This window comes from Pongo pygmaeus, chromosome 13 (genome assembly GCF_028885625.2).
Source record: "Pongo pygmaeus isolate AG05252 chromosome 13, NHGRI_mPonPyg2-v2.0_pri, whole genome shotgun sequence".
In the NCBI taxonomy this organism is placed as follows: domain Eukaryota; kingdom Metazoa; phylum Chordata; class Mammalia; order Primates; family Hominidae; genus Pongo; species Pongo pygmaeus.
In genome coordinates, this window is record NC_072386.2 from 84670844 (window position 1) to 84688413 (window position 17570).

The 17570-nt window shown below is 39.3% G+C and overlaps 1 protein-coding gene across 2 annotated transcripts in view; it reads left to right on the forward strand.

Moving 5' to 3' along the window:
- MFSD14B (major facilitator superfamily domain containing 14B) overlaps nucleotides 1-13571 on the forward strand; it is an 81727-nt gene extending 68156 nt beyond the window's left edge. For both annotated transcript variants that reach the window (XM_054501540.2, XM_063649698.1), the window contains 5 exons: nucleotides 4170-4241; nucleotides 6610-6722; nucleotides 8879-8976; nucleotides 10977-11119; nucleotides 11826-13571. In XM_054501540.2, coding sequence (XP_054357515.1) covers nucleotides 4170-4241; nucleotides 6610-6722; nucleotides 8879-8976; nucleotides 10977-11119; nucleotides 11826-12077 — 678 coding nt within the window. In that variant the 3' untranslated portion in view covers nucleotides 12078-13571. The remainder of the gene's footprint in view (nucleotides 1-4169; nucleotides 4242-6609; nucleotides 6723-8878; nucleotides 8977-10976; nucleotides 11120-11825) is intronic.
- Nucleotides 13572-17570: the final 3999 nt, after the last annotated feature.

Sequence of the window (17570 nt, forward strand, 5' to 3'; positions counted from 1 at the left end):
CTCAGCCTCCCGAGTAGCTGGGATTACAGGCATGCACCACCATGCCCAGCCAATTTTTGTATTTTTAGTAGAGACAGGGTTTCACCATGTTGGCCAGGCTGGTCTCGAACTCCTGACCTCAAGTGATCCACCCGCCTCGGCCTCCCAAAATGCTGGGATTGCAGGCGTGAGCCACCGTGCCCAGCCTGTTTTTTTTTTTTTTTTTTTTTTAATAGACTATTTTTCTAGAACAGTTTTAGGTTCACAGCAAAATTGAGAGTAAGATACAGAGATTTCCCATATATCCCCTATCCCCATACATGCATAGCCTCCTCCACTATCAACATCTCCCACGAGGGTGGGAAATTTTTGCAACTGATGAACCTACATTGACAAATTAACATAAAGTCCACAGTTTACATTAGGGTTCATGCTTAGTGTTGTACATTCTATGGGTTTGGCAAACGTATGATGACATGATAACATGTATCAACCCTTACAGTATCACACAGTGAATTTTCACTGCAAAAATCCCTTATGCTATGCCTGTTTATCTCTCCCTCCACCACCAACCCCTGGCAACCACTAATCTCTTTATTGTCTCCATAGTTTTACCTTTTTCATACAGTATGTAGCCTTTTCAGATTGGTTTCTTTCAGTTAATAATATGCATTTAAAGTTCTTTCATGTCTTTCCTGGCTTGATAGCTCATTTTGTTTTTGGCATTTGTTTGGATTTGCCAGTTTATCCATTCACCCACTGAACGACACCTTACTTGCTTTCAAGTTTTGACAGTTGTGCATAAAGGTGCTGTAACATTCATGTACTGTAATGTTTTAAATCTTTAATAATATTAATTAAATTTAACAGATAAAACTTATTTCAGACCTGCCCTTGTTCCAGGTCTGATTGAAGTCAGCTTGCTCAGGCATCTTCAGTAGGTCATAGTTTAACTGCTGCTGTGGACTTCAGGGGGGCTCAAAAGCATTAATCAAAATCTTCCCTCTCTAGAGTATTTTACACTTTAAAAAAATTTATACCCTATTTTGTCCCCCAAAACAGATAATTGACTTAAAGCAATTAAAAAAAAGAAAACCAAAAACTTCCCCTTTCCAACTGTTCTTCAGCTCTCTGGGATTGCTCAGACCTAAGCTGCCTTTCCATTGCATCCTGTGGTCTTTTACTGATTTCATTGGAAGGCAGGCCTTTTCCTAATGGTTTACTTTGACAGAGCAAACTTCCTCCTAAGATAAATTCCTCTTTTTCTGGTTGTATTTAAAAATGAAGTGTATTAAATTCTTCATTCTGATAGTTTTCCTGAGGGTATGGGACTAATATTTTACATGGTGTCATATAAATACAACTTTTTACTTTTTTTTTTTGGAGATAGAGTCTTGCTCTGTTGCCCAGGCTGGAGGGCAGTGGCATGATCTTGGCTCGCTGCAGCCTCTGTCTCCTGGGTTCAAGAAATTCTTGTGCCTCAGCCTGCCAAGCAGCTGGGATTATAGGTATGCACCACCACACCCAGCTAAGTTTTGTATTTTTAGTAGAGACAGGGTTTTACCATGTTGGTCAGGCTGGTCTTGAACTCCTGGTCTCAAGTGATCTGCCTCTTTCAGCCTCCCAAAATGCTGGGATTATAGGCATGAGCCACTACACCCGACCTTTCCCAGGCATTTCTCTTTTGCTCATTTTTAGTGGTTGTATGCTAGCGATTTAGAGGGAAGAATGGTGAGATAGTGTAGAAAATTATACTTGCATTTAAATTAATTTGTGCATTACATTAAATATGCATTTAACACAGAAAATAATGTAGGAAGATGAGACAGTCCAAGGAAGAAAGCTAAAAAAAAAGTTATATCTCTTTATGTAGGTAATAAACAACTATGACTATTTTATTCTTCTAGCTTTTCTCCTATACGTATGCTCATGTCACCACCACCACCAATTATGACAAATCGGAATCATTCCATGTTATTTTATATTATTGCTGTCTGCTAAGAACAATTAACACGCTAACATTTTAGTTAAATTTGCACGTGATATTTGAAGATCATGTATTTGATAAATAACTTGTATCCAGAATACATGTAGAACTCTTATAATAAAAGACTCAGTAGCATCTTACAATAACTCAACAATAAAGAGACAACTCAGTTGAAAAGATAGGCAAAGGATTTTGCAGAGAAGATCTACAAAAGGCCATTAAGCACAGGAAAAGAAGAATAACATATTAGCCATCAAGGAAATGCAAGTCACACCAACAATGAGATAACCATTTCACATGTTCTAGGATGGCTATAATCAAAAAGACAGACAAGGATGTGGAGAAATCGGAGCCCTCATAGTTGCTGGTGAGAATATAAAATGTACAGGTGCTGTAGAAAACAGCCTGGCAGTTCCCCAAAATATTCAACATAGAGTTACCGTATGACTCAGCAAATCTGCTCCTAGGTATATATACCCATGAGACATGAAAACACACTTCTAACACAGAAACTTGTACGCAGATTATCATTCATAATGTCCAGAAAGTAGAATCAACTCAAATGTCCATCAGCTAATGAATGGATTAACAAATATGCCTATACATTAGAATGTTAATTATTCAGCAGTAAAAAGCAATGAAGTACAGATACGTGCTACAACATGGGTGAACCTTGACGACATGCTCAGAGAAAGAAGCCAGTCACAAAGTACTGCACATTATATGATTTCATTTATATGAAATGCCCAGAATAGGCAAATCCATAGGGACAAGAAGTAGACTAACGGTTGGGGGATGGGAAGGTTAGGGGAGTAGAACTCCTAATGGCTGCTATGTTTCTTTGAGGAATGATGAAAATCACTTTAGATTGTGCTGATGGTTGTGCAACTCTTTGGATATACTAAAACCATTGACCTACACACTTAAAATGGGTGAATTGTATATTTAAATTCTATCTTAATAAAGCTCTTTAACAATAATATATATTTACAAATAAAGGCTGAGAATCCCTAAATCTACATTTTCTGGTTCCAATTTTTAAAACTTCAAACAAAATGTTAATGTCAGCAGCACTGTATTGGCTGTCCAGAGGTTCTAGCCCTAGGACTTTTCATTAGCCAATTGTGTCCCTGGAAGCAAGACACTCATTTGTGAAATGAGAATAATGTATATAATTTAATCCCATAATTTTTAAGGTCCTTTTCCTGAATTTTAATGTAGGGCAAAATAATGTAACTTTTTTTTTTTTTTTTGAGACGGAGTCTCACTTTGTTGCCCAGGCTGGAATACAGTGGCACAATCTTGGCTCACTGCAACCTCTACCTTCCAGGTTCAAGCTAGTCTCCTGCCTCAGCCTCCTGAGTAGCTGGGATTACAGGCACATGCCACCATGTCCGGCCAATTTTTTGTATTTTTAGTAGAGATAGGGTGTCACCATGTTGGTCAGGCTGGTCTCGAACTCCTGACCTGATGATCTGCCTGCCTTGGCCTCCCAAAGTGCTGGGATTACAGGCATGAGCCACCGCACCTAGCCCCAAAATAACGTAACTTTTTAAAAAACTTGATATTTGAGACTTAAAAGTTGTAGACATTTCAGAGATACTGTTACGGTCAGAGGCTTAGAAATCATTGCCAGGTTACTTTGGCTGCTTATTAGAATCACCATGAGAGCTTTTTAAAACATACCTGTGCCTGGGTCATACCCCCAGAGAGCCTGATTTAACTGGTCTCCAGTGGTCTTCCAGCATCTCACTGCTCTCCTTCCCTTGCTCTCCTTATCCCTTGTCTTTTGCTTACATCATGATTTTAATGTGCAGGCAAAGTTGAGAGCCACTGGCTTTGCTAATGAGCAATGCTGTATTGGCAGCATCAAAAGTCAGTCATTTTCTTTCATTTTTTATTACTTGATATCATATGTATCAATTTGTGGGTTGGGGATGGAGAAGGTATATAAAACAACAGGTAGACATATCATAGAAAATGTCTGTAAAACATTTCACAATTTAAGTTGTACCTGCTTATAATGATTTCTTATAACAGTTTTAGATATAAATTACTGGTTACATAGGTTCAGCTTTCAGCATGTCTTAATTTGCCACTGGTTTTATGAATTTTCCTAGACTTATCATTGTAATAGAACATAATATTCCTTATTATTTTATAATATCTATATTACTAAAGTGTTTTCATTCCATTTCCATAGGTCATAGGTTTTGGATCTGTTAAAATTGCAGCATTCATAGCTATGGTAGGAATTCTGTCTATTGTGGCTCAGGTGAGTACCGTTTTATCTATACTTAAAAAATTTAAAAAATATCCTGATAACCATAGTTTCACAGGAAGCCACATATAAAAATGCAGGGAGATATTCCCTGAGCTGCTACCTCAGTCCCTCACCCCCTGCTATGGTAAGGTCTTGCAAGCTATAGTATAATATCAGATCAAGAAACTGATGTGAATGTGGTCCACAGAACTATTCTTTCTTATATAATGTGTAGAGGTTATTTTCTTTTTTGAGGTTGTATAATTTACGGGAAATTTTTTATGTTTTTATTTAAAACAATGTTTTTAAAATTATATCCTTGACCAGGCAGCCCACCTTGGTGACTGGCATCCACTCTTGTCTTCAGCCTTGCCTCCCTCAGCTCAGGGGCCCTGGCCCCAACGCCACTGCCTAAGCCTCCTCGGAAGCCACAGTGGTTCCCCATCCCAGGCCCCTGGGGGCCTCTGGTGCTGCCCTTGCACCGGCATCATCTGCCATTTAGTGTTTTCTTGGAGAAGATGATTTAGGAGAACTTTGATACAACTTTCCCTACTTTTTAGAATATTTGTCGTAACCTCTGCTGGGTCAATTATTTTATTTGCTTTTACACCAACCAAAATAGTAAATAATTATAATCTATCTCTGGATTGCCAAATCAACTAGGAAAATGGTTCAGTGTTATTTTAATGTTGAAAAGTAAGTAGAAATGAAAAGCAGAAATGAAAATCTGTAACTGCTTCAACTCCGACTGTTCCCAGGACTGAAGAAATATGAATCAGAGCATTAAAACATGTTCAGTGAGGGCCAGACACGGTGGCTCATGGCTGTAATCCCAGCACTTTGGGAGGCCGAGGCAGGTGGATCACCTGAGGTCAGGAGTTCCAGACCAGCCTAGCCAATATGGCGAAACCCTTTCTCTACTAAAAATACAAAAATCAGCTGGGTGTGGTGGCACGTGCTTGTAATTCCAGCTACTCAGGAGGCTGAGGCAGGAGAATCGCTTGAACCTGGGAAGTGGAGGTTGCCGGGAGCCGAGATCGCGCCACTGCACTCCAGCCTAGGTGACAGAGTGAGACTCTGTCTCAAAAAGAGAGACGGGGAAAAAAAAAAAATATATATATATATATATATATATATAAATTCATATATATATAATATATAAATATCTATTTTGTATATAAATAGATATTTATATATGATTTTCAGTGAGTAGAGAGCATTAACCATTTCCCTATCTATTGTAAATACAGTACCAGAAAAGGTGAAGCATATTGTCCTTAAATTAATTCACTGTTGTGCCGAGGCACATTCATTATATTTTATGGTACTGCCTAGGGGTTGTTTTCCCTGAAATGGTTACCAGGAAAGCAGAGCATTCTTCTCTGGTAACCTCTCTCAAGGAGAAATGAGAAGGCTGCAAAACTACTACATTTGACAAGGCTTATGGGAATGCATCAAAACAAAGGCTGTTTATATTTTTGTTTTTGTTGAAATGTGTTGCAAATGTAAATTATGTTAACCTTTCAAGTTGATCATTTTGGTTTTTTACAAAATCAAACATAAACTCAGCCATTTTTTTTTTTTTTTTTTGACACGGAGTCTCGCTCTGTCACCCAGGCTGGAGTGCAGCGGTATGATTTCCGCTCACTGCAACCTCTGCCTTTCAGGTTCAAGTGATTCTACTGCCTCAGCCTCCCAAATAGCTGGGACTACAGGTGTGCACCACCACGCCTGGCTAATTTTTGTATTTTTAGCAGAGACAGGGTTTCACCCTGCTGGCCAGGCTGGTCTTGAACTCCTGACCTTGTGATCTGCCTGCCTCAGCCTCCCAAAGTGCTGGGATTACAGGCATGAGCCACCACACCCGGCCAGCCCAGTCATCTTTTATCCAACCCCTTTTCGGACTTTCTCAACTAGTTATATTTAGCAGAGTATATATTTGTTAAAATCAAACTTATGTCCCAATTTCAACTTTGTAAACTTCCAGCAGAAGCTCTCATATTTTTTAAATGTTCAGCAGGAGTTTGCTATTCACAGATATTTAAGTGATTAGTATTTCTCCAGAGACTGAGGCTGTCCCTCTCAGTCATGGTAACTGGTAAACAGTTGTGCTATCCTTTCAGGAAGTGCCAGCAGAGCACCAGGTAGACAGGCTTCTTAGGGAGGAGGCTGAAAGCATTGAGCCCCAGGTCAGGCTGGGAGCCCCCAACACTCCACCCCTGTAGAAGGTCATCAGTACTGTCCAGACTCTGAGGTTGCAGGTCAGGCAGTGTGCCCTTAGAGGTCCCTGGTCATCAGGGAAGGGTCTTCACACACACAGCTTGTATTTTAATTCTGTGTGTTGATGTGGTTTTTCAGAGTTGTCTCCTTTACTTTGCAGACGGCCTTTCTTAGCATCTTGATGAGATCATTAGGAAATAAGAATACTGTCCTCCTTGGCTTGGGCTTCCAGATGCTCCAGTTAGCCTGGTACGGTTTTGGATCACAGGCCTGGTAAGCCTCACTCTTAGATTCTCATGAACTGCCAGACAGATGGCTCTTAGAGGAGCTTGGGGTGGTTGGGTGTGATGAGAAGGAAGCAAGGGTTATTTTGCTGGTTTGGTGTATTCAACGTTGCAGAAACCATTAGGCTTTAATTTGGGGAAATGTGGAGCTAGATAACAGGATTATTTATAAAGACTGCCTTTATGTCATTGGACTTTGAATTGTTCCTTAATTGAATGTATCTCTCTCTTCCCTCCAGCCCCCAAATGAAGTTTTATGTCTACTTTTTAAAGCATATGCCAATTTTTTTTTTCTTTCCCTGAGACAGAGTCTCGCTCTGTTGCCCAGGCTGGAGTGCAGTGGCACAATCTCAGCTCACTGCAACCTCTGCCACCCAGGTTCAAGCAGTTCTCCTGCCTCAGGCTCCTGAGTAGCTAGGATTACAGGCATTCACCACACGCTTGGCTAATTTTTGTATTTTTAGTAGAGATGGGGTTTCACCATGTTGGCAAGGCTGGTCTCAAACTCCTGACCTTGTGATCAGCCCGCCTCGGCCTCCCAAAGTGCTGGGATTACAGGCGTGAGCCATCGCACCTGGCCACATATGCCAATTTTTAGAGACATTGAATATAGTCAAAAGCAAAACAAGAAGATACAAAAAAATGACTGATTATGGCAAGCTTCACTATGATTGACTATCATTAGCTATCAGTAACATAACCTTGATAAATCATTTGAGTTTGAACACTAAAATTTCTTCCAAAACCATGTGCATTCTGCCGCAGTTATTACTACCATATTAGATTCTCATAAACAGGAAGGAAGGTCAAAATAAGCTCAGTGGAATAAGAAAAAATAGAAGGAATAGTGAGTTTTGTTTTGTTAATGTGGCAGGTTTCTCCATGTTCCTGGTGGGCAAATGCAGAAATGCCTTCTCCATTTTAGACGGTAGAGCTGGTCCTTACTTTGGACACAAACAGACAACATAATTTAGAGAAACTAGAATTGCCTTAGTTATCAGTGTTTAGTTTGGGGAGTAAGTACATGTGCCCCTTCTGAATTTTGGAATTTCATTTGATCCGCTTGCTCTTTCCTTTTTTTTTTTTTGAGAGAGAGGGTCTGGCTGTGTTGCCTAGGCCAGAGTACAGTGGCACAATCATGGCTTACTACAGCCTCGAGCTCCCAGCCTCAAGCAATCCTCCCACCTCAGCTTCCTGAGTAGCTGGGAGTATGTACATGCACCACCACACCTGGCTAATATTTTGATTTTTTTTTTTTTTTTACACCATGCCTGGCTAATATTTTGATTTTTTTTTTTTTTTTTTTTGTAAAGACAAGGTCTCATGTTGCCCATGCTGGTCTCCAACTCCTGGGCTCAAGCAATCCTCCTGCCTTGGCCTCCCAAAGTGCTAGGATTACAGTCATGAGCCACTGTCCCTAGCCGTCTGTGACTTTTTACCAGATTAACGTGCTTGATTCTCCTTGTTCTTTTTTATTTTGCTCCTGTGAACTTTGGTTCAGTAGCTGATTTAGTCACATTCATGTAGTGTTAAAAAGACTTTGTCATCATGTGAGGTTTTTCTTTTTCAGTAATGACCATCCCAAAGTTGGGGCGTCACTTTACTCACTCACACTTCATACTGATACATAGTTAAGACTCTTATTGAGAGAAGGACAAAGGTCTAAAGAGGAAGGCAGGGTCTGTTTTTCCAGTTGGGGGCACACCATGCTCTCTCTGTTGAGGGGTAGCAAGCTGTAGCTCGAGGGCAGTGTGAAAGTGAGCCTTCAAGAGGTACAAAGAAAAAATGAAAAGTCAGTGGAGAAAATGTGGTATTTATAGCAACAAAAGAAATCTCCTTGCGAACTTCATTGAGCTTATGTCTAAAGATAGCAGTAGGGAGACCAGGGAGAAGAAAAGTTTGTAAAAGAAGTAAAATCAAGAAACAAAGGTTTCCTGGCCCTTCTGTCCCCATCCTAGGCCATTCGTTTTCTACAATGTGATGTGTAACTTTGTAGGTTAAAAAATGCATTTTTAAAGAGGAAAAAATAAATAAAATGTAACAGGAGAAAACAAGGCATTTGTACTTTTGCCACTGATTGCATTCCGAATAGTGAGCTCCTTGAGGTTGACCTGCTGCCTGACTGTGCCTGTCCTGTCATTGCAGGATGATGTGGGCAGCAGGGACCGTGGCCGCCATGTCCAGCATCACGTTTCCAGCAATCAGTGCCCTCGTCTCTCGGAATGCAGAGTCAGATCAGCAAGGTGAGGTCACTGCCCCCCGCCTTGTTTTTCTCCTTCAGCAGGAGACCTCCCTGCTAGAAGCAAGAGAAGCTCTGAGTTCTCCCCATCAACAGCAGGAGCTGACAGCCATGTGGCCCCTTTTATCATACCTGTTTACTTTGGCAGATAGGAACATTCTATTTTCCTCTCTGCTTTGATCTTACACTTATATTTTTTAAAGCTAGACTTAGCAGTTCAGATTACTAACAATTAGAAATAGAACTATTCATTTTCCCTTTTCAGTTTTGATATATCTTTTCTTCTTTAGTGTCACAATTAAGCAGACTATAATCACATTTTAACATATGTCTATTAAATAATGAAAAACCAGTTAACCACGAGTTACTTACTTTATTCACTAATTATTTGGAATAACTCAAAGTCTGTGAGCTTAACTTAGAAAATAGTTATTTGAGAGTAGTAAGAAAAAGTCTGTGTGGTTGTTGATAGTTAGATGTTGAGTGAGAGATGAAATTAAAATTAAGACTGCTATGTGGAAAATAGCATTCCACCATCTAGATCCGTATCCCATCCTTCCTGTGCCTCTGCTTCCCTTCCAGTCCTGTCTTGTCCTCCCTCCCTCCCTTCCTCCCTCTTTTCCCACCCTTCCTCCCCCCACCCCCCACCCCCCACCTCCTACCCCTTACAGGGTCTCACTGTCACCCAGGCTGGAGTGTAGTGGCGCAGTCTTGGCTCCCTGCAGCCTCCACCTCCTGGGCTCAAGTGATCTCCCAGTCAGCCTCCCAAGTACCAGGGACTAGAGATGCACACTACCATGCCCAGCTAATTTTTTGTATTTTTAGTGGAGGTGGGGTTTCACCATGTTGCCCAGCCTGGCCTCAAACTCCTGGGTTCAGTCTGCCTGCCTCAGCCTCTCAAAGTGCTGAGATTACAGGCGTGAGCCCCCGTGCCTGGACTGCTTTCCTTTCAAGCAGTTCCCATGGCTAGATTTAATCTCTTTCCTTCTCTATCTCCTAATGGCTCACCTTATTGTATTCAGGAAGAAGTAGTAGACAATTTTAGAGGGAGAAAAGTTTTTTAATGCCTAAGAACCCTTTTAAAAGTTTTAGTAAAAAACTATATTGGAAAGGATGGTTTATTCATTGCATTTTTTTTTTTTCTATATCAGAAGTTAGGTATCTTACTCATATTCATTGTTAAATCTGGCCCCTTGAAGACCACACATTCTGTATGTCACTCCTGGCTACAGTAACTCAGTTGGCTTGCATCCTTAGGGAGGTGCTGTGTCTGAAGTGAAGATGTGACCCATCCGTGGAGGACTGTCACTGCCTTGGCATCAGACAGATACCGTCCTGTCATTTGGGGCATGGATTTTCTTTTGACTGTTTTTATACTTATTCATGTCAATATACATGTTTCTAAATGTCAGCATATAAAAGTTTTGGAACACATTGTATTAGGCTGAATTATATACTACCATTTTTGATTTACAGAAACATTCATTTCATACAGTTCAAGCTAACTTTTTACTTGCTATGTTAGAAAGCAGAGATATTTAGGAATTTGGCCCCTCTGGGTTTTTCAGTGTAGGTCACTAGGGAGATAGGCTGGAATACACCTGTGAAGATGAAGTCTGCCTACTGGGGACTGGTCTGTATTCCTGACACCAGGGCTGCCAGAGGTGAAGGGCAAGTTTTTGTTGTGAAAGCACCAGTAAATGACCAGAGCAGGGAAATCTCAGTTGACAGAAAAGTGGACATTGCCTGAAATGGGAAGATATTAAAGTTTTGGATTGTATATGTTTTTATATGATTTTATATGTTTTATATGATTTTATTAGTCTTGGATTTTATTTTATAATGGATAAAGTCTTCCTAATCTACTTTCATTAGCATGCTTTCTCCTCTTCTCCTCAGTCTTGCCGAATTAGTGTATCATGGTTGTGAGAAAGTACTGTGCAGCTCCAAACCTTGAGATGCCTTTCTGAGAAGACTGGCATTATTTTCTTTGTTCTGATTTAGGAGTTGCCCAGGGGATCATAACTGGAATAAGAGGACTATGCAATGGCCTGGGGCCAGCACTGTATGGCTTCATATTCTACATGTTCCATGTGGAACTGACTGAGTTGGGCCCGAAATTGAATTCTAACAACGTTCCCCTGCAGGTAATTTGGTCATAAGTCTAGTTTTGTAACAACAATTATGTATGATTATAGCAAAATCTTGTGACCTTAAATTTGGAGAGCATTCTTACTTGTATGTTACTATATTTTATTTGACAGCAATAAGTATTGTGTTCATTGCTTCTCGGGATCAGGGAGGGGTCATTTTAGTGATTTAATATCTTATGTAAAAGATATATCTTAACTTTGTTCAGATTCTGTTTTCACCTACACAATCACTACACTATTCTCTGGCTAAGCCCAGGCTAGTTAAAATTTGAAATGACCTAAAAATCTAGCTAAAAATTGAGCTAGGGTACTTTTTATACTATTTATTTGAAATTTCTTCCCTTGTTCCCTCTAAGCCATATTTAGTGTAGATATCTATACAAAGCTGGAATTAATGTTCATGTACAAAGGTGCATGATCTGAAGTCATAGGATGGGATTATAGGTAAACAGCTGTTGCTTACAAGCTTACAGTTTTGCTTAAGCTATTTAGAAGTGGTACAAAAAGCAGTTAATTAGTTGCCCTTTGTCATATTCCAAACACCAAGCTCTAGTGGAGTTTGCCTTGACATTTAATGAAACATTTGCTTATGAGAGTATGATTCACTTTTTGGTGGTGTATTTTTTTGGGTAATCTAGGAATAATTTTGAGTTAAAAGACTAACTATTCTTTGTCTCCACTTGTTTTCCACATTCATCAGGGAGCTGTCATCCCAGGCCCGCCATTTTTATTTGGGGCATGTATAGTCTTTATGTCTTTTCTGGTTGCCTTATTCATTCCTGAATACAGTAAAGCCAGTGGAGTTCAAAAACACAATAACAGCAGCAGTGGCAGCCTGACCAACAGCCCAGAACGGGGCAGTGATGAGGACATTGAGCCACTACTGCAAGACAGCAGCATCTGGGAGCTCTCTTCATTTGAGGAGCCTGGGAATCAGTGCACTGAGCTGTAAACTTGGCAGAAAGTGGGATTCTGCATACACCATCTCTGAGAGCCATGGAGGGAGCCACACCCCTGGTGACTTCATGGTGCTGGATGGGAGACGCTAGCGGCATCCTTCAGGGCCAAGTTTGATAAATACCACCGCCATCATTCTGCTCTTCCTCCTCCTGTTTTTTTTTCTCTTACATTCTTTTTTTTTTTTTTTCCCTGTTTATACATTAGAATAAGATAAGATTTGAAATACTTCCTTGCAAATAATGTGCAACTCCCAAGGTGAAATTCAAATAGAAAAAGTCATCTGTCTGGTAGAAAGGATGGCTTTCCTGTAATGACTATAGAGTAAGAATGGCAGCAATCTTTCCATGCCCTTTTAAGCAGAAGGCACAGAACTATAGCGGGACTGCCATCTCTTGCAAGATTTCAGGTAAAGAACTTAATTTCTACCTTCCTGTTTCTCTGAATCAGCCCATAGGTGTTGATGAGTGGCCACTTTTAAGAGTCACTCAGTATCAGGGATCTACTGTCTTTGTTCAAAGGTCAAATAAAAACCTAGTCTCCTTTTATTCTACTTTCTATTCTTGGCTAGAATGAAACTCAGCATATATACACTTCTGGACATAAATAATATTGAATAGTAATTACCTTTACTAGATGAAAGAAATTTTTATTACAAACTTAAATCATGTAAAACTCACAACTCAGATTCCTGGACCTGGTGTCCTGGTTGGGTCCAAGGTGATTTTACAGAAGAAAAAAACAACTCAAGCATTCTGGTGGCAACATAGAGATTGTAGGCTGCTTCTAAGAAAGTTATTAACAATTTGGAAATTCCTAAGTAGGATGAGAGTTAGTAACTGGATACGAGTGAAGTTTATATCCAAGTTCAGACTCAAAAGCATTATTATGATTTGCTTCTTCCCATGTCTTACTTCTCAAAGTTTTTCTCATCCATCACACTCCTGCCTTAACTGCTCTGAGTATGCATTTGTTTTCAATTCATCTTTATTTCATTGTTTGTCTGACTTTTGAATCGCATGGGAATACACACATTAAATTCCTTTCTAAAATAAGGTTTTATGAAGCTGAGTTTCACGATAAGTGTCTTGCTATTTTTTGAGATGTTTTATGGACAAAGAAAACTTTACAGATTTATATGTATTTTGCTGCACCAGTAAATGGACCATTAACTAGGGCCCACCTTTAACAGAGCACTCCTTTGAAAGTTTTATAGGTATGAAATATATGTAGATATTTGTAAAGGGTTTTAATTTTTTTTTTGATGGGGTGCTGTGTAAATCTTGTATTTATAAATGTAATGAAGGTATTGACAGAAAAAAATATATACAACTTTTATAAAGGATTGTGTACTGACTGAATACATTTAAAAGAAAATATATTTTGAAACCTGTTCTGCTATGAACAGAGATAACATATCTTTTTACTATGCTATTGGTTTTTAGGTTAAGCTTCCTAATGCATAATAAATTTACAGTGGTTACTTTTATGTCTTGTGTCTTTTTTTTTTTAAAGCAAATAGTATTGCTCTTTTGGGTTCTCTGTTGGGTGGCTTTCAATTAAACTGAGCTGTAATCTTTCAGCTGATGCAAAAGGTATGTATTTTCAAAAAAATTTTATTTTTAACAAAATTCCTTCAAAGTCTCCTTTCAAAAACATCATAACTACAGATGCTCCTTGACTTATCGATGGGGTTCCATCCTGATAAGCCCATTGTAAGTTGAAAATATCATACGTTGCAAATGCACTTAATACAGCTTTGAAGCTTCAGCACTTTCGGTATCAGCACGGTAGAGTATTGGTTGTTTACCCTCCTGAGTGCATAGTGATTGGGAGCTGCAGCTCACTTGCCACTGCTCAATGTCATGAGAGAGTATCATACCACATATCGCTAGCCTGGGAAAAAAACCAAAATTTGAAGTATGGTGTCTACTAAATGTGTATCACTTTTATACTGTCATGAAGTTGGAGACCATCTGTATTTTTATCTTTAAAAAGCAGGGACAGAACAGAAACACGTATATCCACGTTCATAGCATTCATAACAGCCAAAAGATGGAAAAAAACCTAAGCGGCCATTGACTGATGATGAATGGATAAGCAAAATAGGTATATCCATACAGCAGACTATTATTCAGCCTTAAAAAGGAAGGAAATTCTGACACATGAGGCAAAATGGATGAGCATTTAACACATTATGCTAAGTGAAACAAGACAATCACAAAAAGACAAATACTATATGGTACCACTTAATGATGTGCCTAGAGTAGTTAACGTTCAGAAAGCAGAGTAGTGCTCACCATGGGCTGGGGGAGGGAGAAGTAGGAAGCTGTTATTTAATGGGTACAAAGTTTCATTTTGCAAGGTAAGAAAAGTTCTGGGATGGTAATGGTAGGTTGTACAACAGTGTGAAAGTGTACTTAATGCCACTGGACTGTATCCTTAAAAATGATTAAAAGGATAACTTTTTTTTTTTTTTTTTTTTTTTTTTTTTTAGTTTTAAAAGATCATTTTATTCATTAGCAAAACAAATGACAATGATAACAAAACAAGAAAACCCACCACCACTGCCCTATAGCCAGCAAACAAGAAACTCCGTATCTGTTTTACACTGTTTTAAATCTAATGTTTTCTCACACTTCTCTGACTGGTAAAATCAATGTTATGTGATGATTTATCAGACTTCTCTCCTCCACCCTGTCTCCTAATTGCACATATCCATTGTGAAAGGAGCCCTGTGAAGGTTGCTGGATATATGTCTTCAAAGATCACTCATTATTTATTTTTGTATTCAATGGAAGTTTTAAACTTTTTCTTATCTGAAGGATGTATAAATCTCATGAGAATGCAGCTCATTCCAAGAACATAAATTCCTACATCTTTGTGGCAGATATCACATGTAACCCTTTGTATCAATTAACTGAACAAATCCTTAAGAGATCCAGGCCATCTTGGTGGCCTGAGTTTGCATTCAAAAGCAGAGGAATCATGTGGTAGGATCATTTTCTGTACCTCAGTCTCAACCCAGAAACATTTTTCACTGAAGTTATCAATAACTTCCCAAATTGCTAAATCCAGTGGACATTTTAGTCATTTTCTGTGACCTCTCAATGGTTACCTACACCCTTTCTTTGAAAATTTTTTCTCTGTCTTCATAATACCACTCTTTTTTGAATCCTTCCTTGTCTTCTGACTGCTCTTTCCCAGTCTCCTTTGATGGTGTCTCCTTTTCTTACCAGCCAATAACTGGAGCTACAGACTGAGTCCTGGGCCCCTTTCTGGTTCAATTCATACTCTTCCTCTAGGCATTTTCATCTATATCATGGTTTAAATACTAGCTCTATATAGATAAATCCCAAATTTCAATTTCAGATTCACCCAGAGACCAGACCACATATTCAAAAATCTATTCTAAAATTCATTTGAATGTACCATTGGCATCTCAAACATAATCTTTTCTCCAAAGATGCTCCTTAGCTTTCCTTCTCTCCATAAATGGCACTTCTATCAACCCAGTTGTGTAAGCCAGAAGTTGGAAGTCATCTTTGACATCTCTTTCTCCCTCAATCCCCACATCCTGATGATTTCTTCAAGCTTATTTTCAATCTCTCTGTGTCTCTCCATCTTTTTCTTCCCTATACTGGCTCAACTCACAGTCACATTTCTCCTGCAAATATTTCCACAGCTTCCTGCCTTGAGCATCCTAATTGTTCTTTATTTTGCTAATAGCTCTTCATCGTCCTTACTTTTGTTCTCAATTCTTTTTTTTTTTTCTTTTATTATTATTTATTATTATTAAACTTTAGGTTTTATGGTACATGTGCGCAATGTGCAGGTAAGTTACATATGTATACATGTGCCATGCTGGTGCGCTGCACCCACCAACTCGTCATCTAGCATTAGGTATATCTCCCAGTGCTATCCCTCCCCCCTCCCCCCACCCCACAACAGTCCCCAGAGTGTGATGTTCCCCTTCCTGTGTCCATGTGTTCTCATTGTTCAATTCCCACCTATGAGTGAGAATATGCGGTGTTTGGTTTTTTGTTCTTGCGATAGTTTACTGAGAATGATGATTTCCAATTTCATCCATGTCCCTACAAAGGACGTGAACTCATCATTTTTTATGGCTGCATAGTATTCCATGGTGTATATGTGCCACATTTTCTTAATCCAGTCTATCATTGTTGGACATTTGGGTTGGTTCCAAGTCTTTGCTATTGTGAATAATGCCGCAATAAACATACGTGTGCATGTGTCTTTATAGCAGCATGATTCATAGTCCTTTGGGTATATACCCAGTAATGGGATGGCTGGGTCGAATGGAATTTCTAGTTCTAGATCCCTGAGGAATCGCCACACTGACTTCCACAAGGGTTGAATTAGTTTACAGTCCCACCAACAGTGTAAAAGTGTTCAAAAGGATAACTTTTTATGTCTATTTTACCACAGTTTGAAATAAATGCTCTCATGGCATCTTTTTTTATCATTGCTTATCACAATTGCAGTTACTTTACCCATTTTAACAAATATCCCAGCATAATTTTTTCATAATTTTTTGAAAAAAAATTACTATTTTAAGCATTCTAAAGTGTACAGTTCAGGCCAGGCACGGTGGCTCACACCTGTAATCCCTGCACTTTGGGAGGCCGAGGCGGGCAGATCACGAGATCAGGATTGAGACCATCCTGGCTAACATGGTGAAACCCCATCTCTACTAAAAATACAAAAAATTAGCTGGGCATGGTGGCGGGCGCCTGTAGTCCCAGCTACTCGGGAGGCTGAGGCAGGAGAATGGCATGAACCTGGGAGGCGGAGCTTGTAGTGAGCTATCGCGCCACTGGACTCCAGCCTGGGTGACAGAGCAAGACTCCGTCTCAAAAAAAAATTTAAAAATTGTACAATTCAGTGTTTTTAAATATATTCACAAGATTATGCCTGAACTTTTCCCAAAAAGAAATCCTGTGCCCTTTAGCATTCACTCTCAGTCCTCCCTTTCCCCTCCCCTAGTAACCGTTAATCTACTTTGTCTCGAAATTTGCTGGTTTTGAACATTTCATATGAATGGAGTCATACAATATATGACCTTTTGTGTCTGGCTTCTTTCACATGTTTTCAAGCTTCATTCGTGTTATAGCATGTCAAAATTTTATTCCTTTTTAAGGCTGAATAATACTCCATTGTATGTATATATACGGTTTAAACATTTATCAGCTGATGGTCATTTGAGCTTTCTCCCTCCTTTTGGCTATTATGAATAATGCTGTGGTGAACATTTGTGTACAAGTTTTTGTGCGAACATATGTTTTGAATTCATCGTAGGTATATAATTGGGAGTTAGATTGCTGGGTTCTATAGTAACTCTATGTTTAACTGAAAAACCACCAAATTGTTCTCTGCAGCAGCTACACACTTCAATTTCCATCAGCAGTGTAGGAAGGTGCCAATCTCTCTATATTCTTACTAACACTTGTTATTTTCTGTTTTGTTG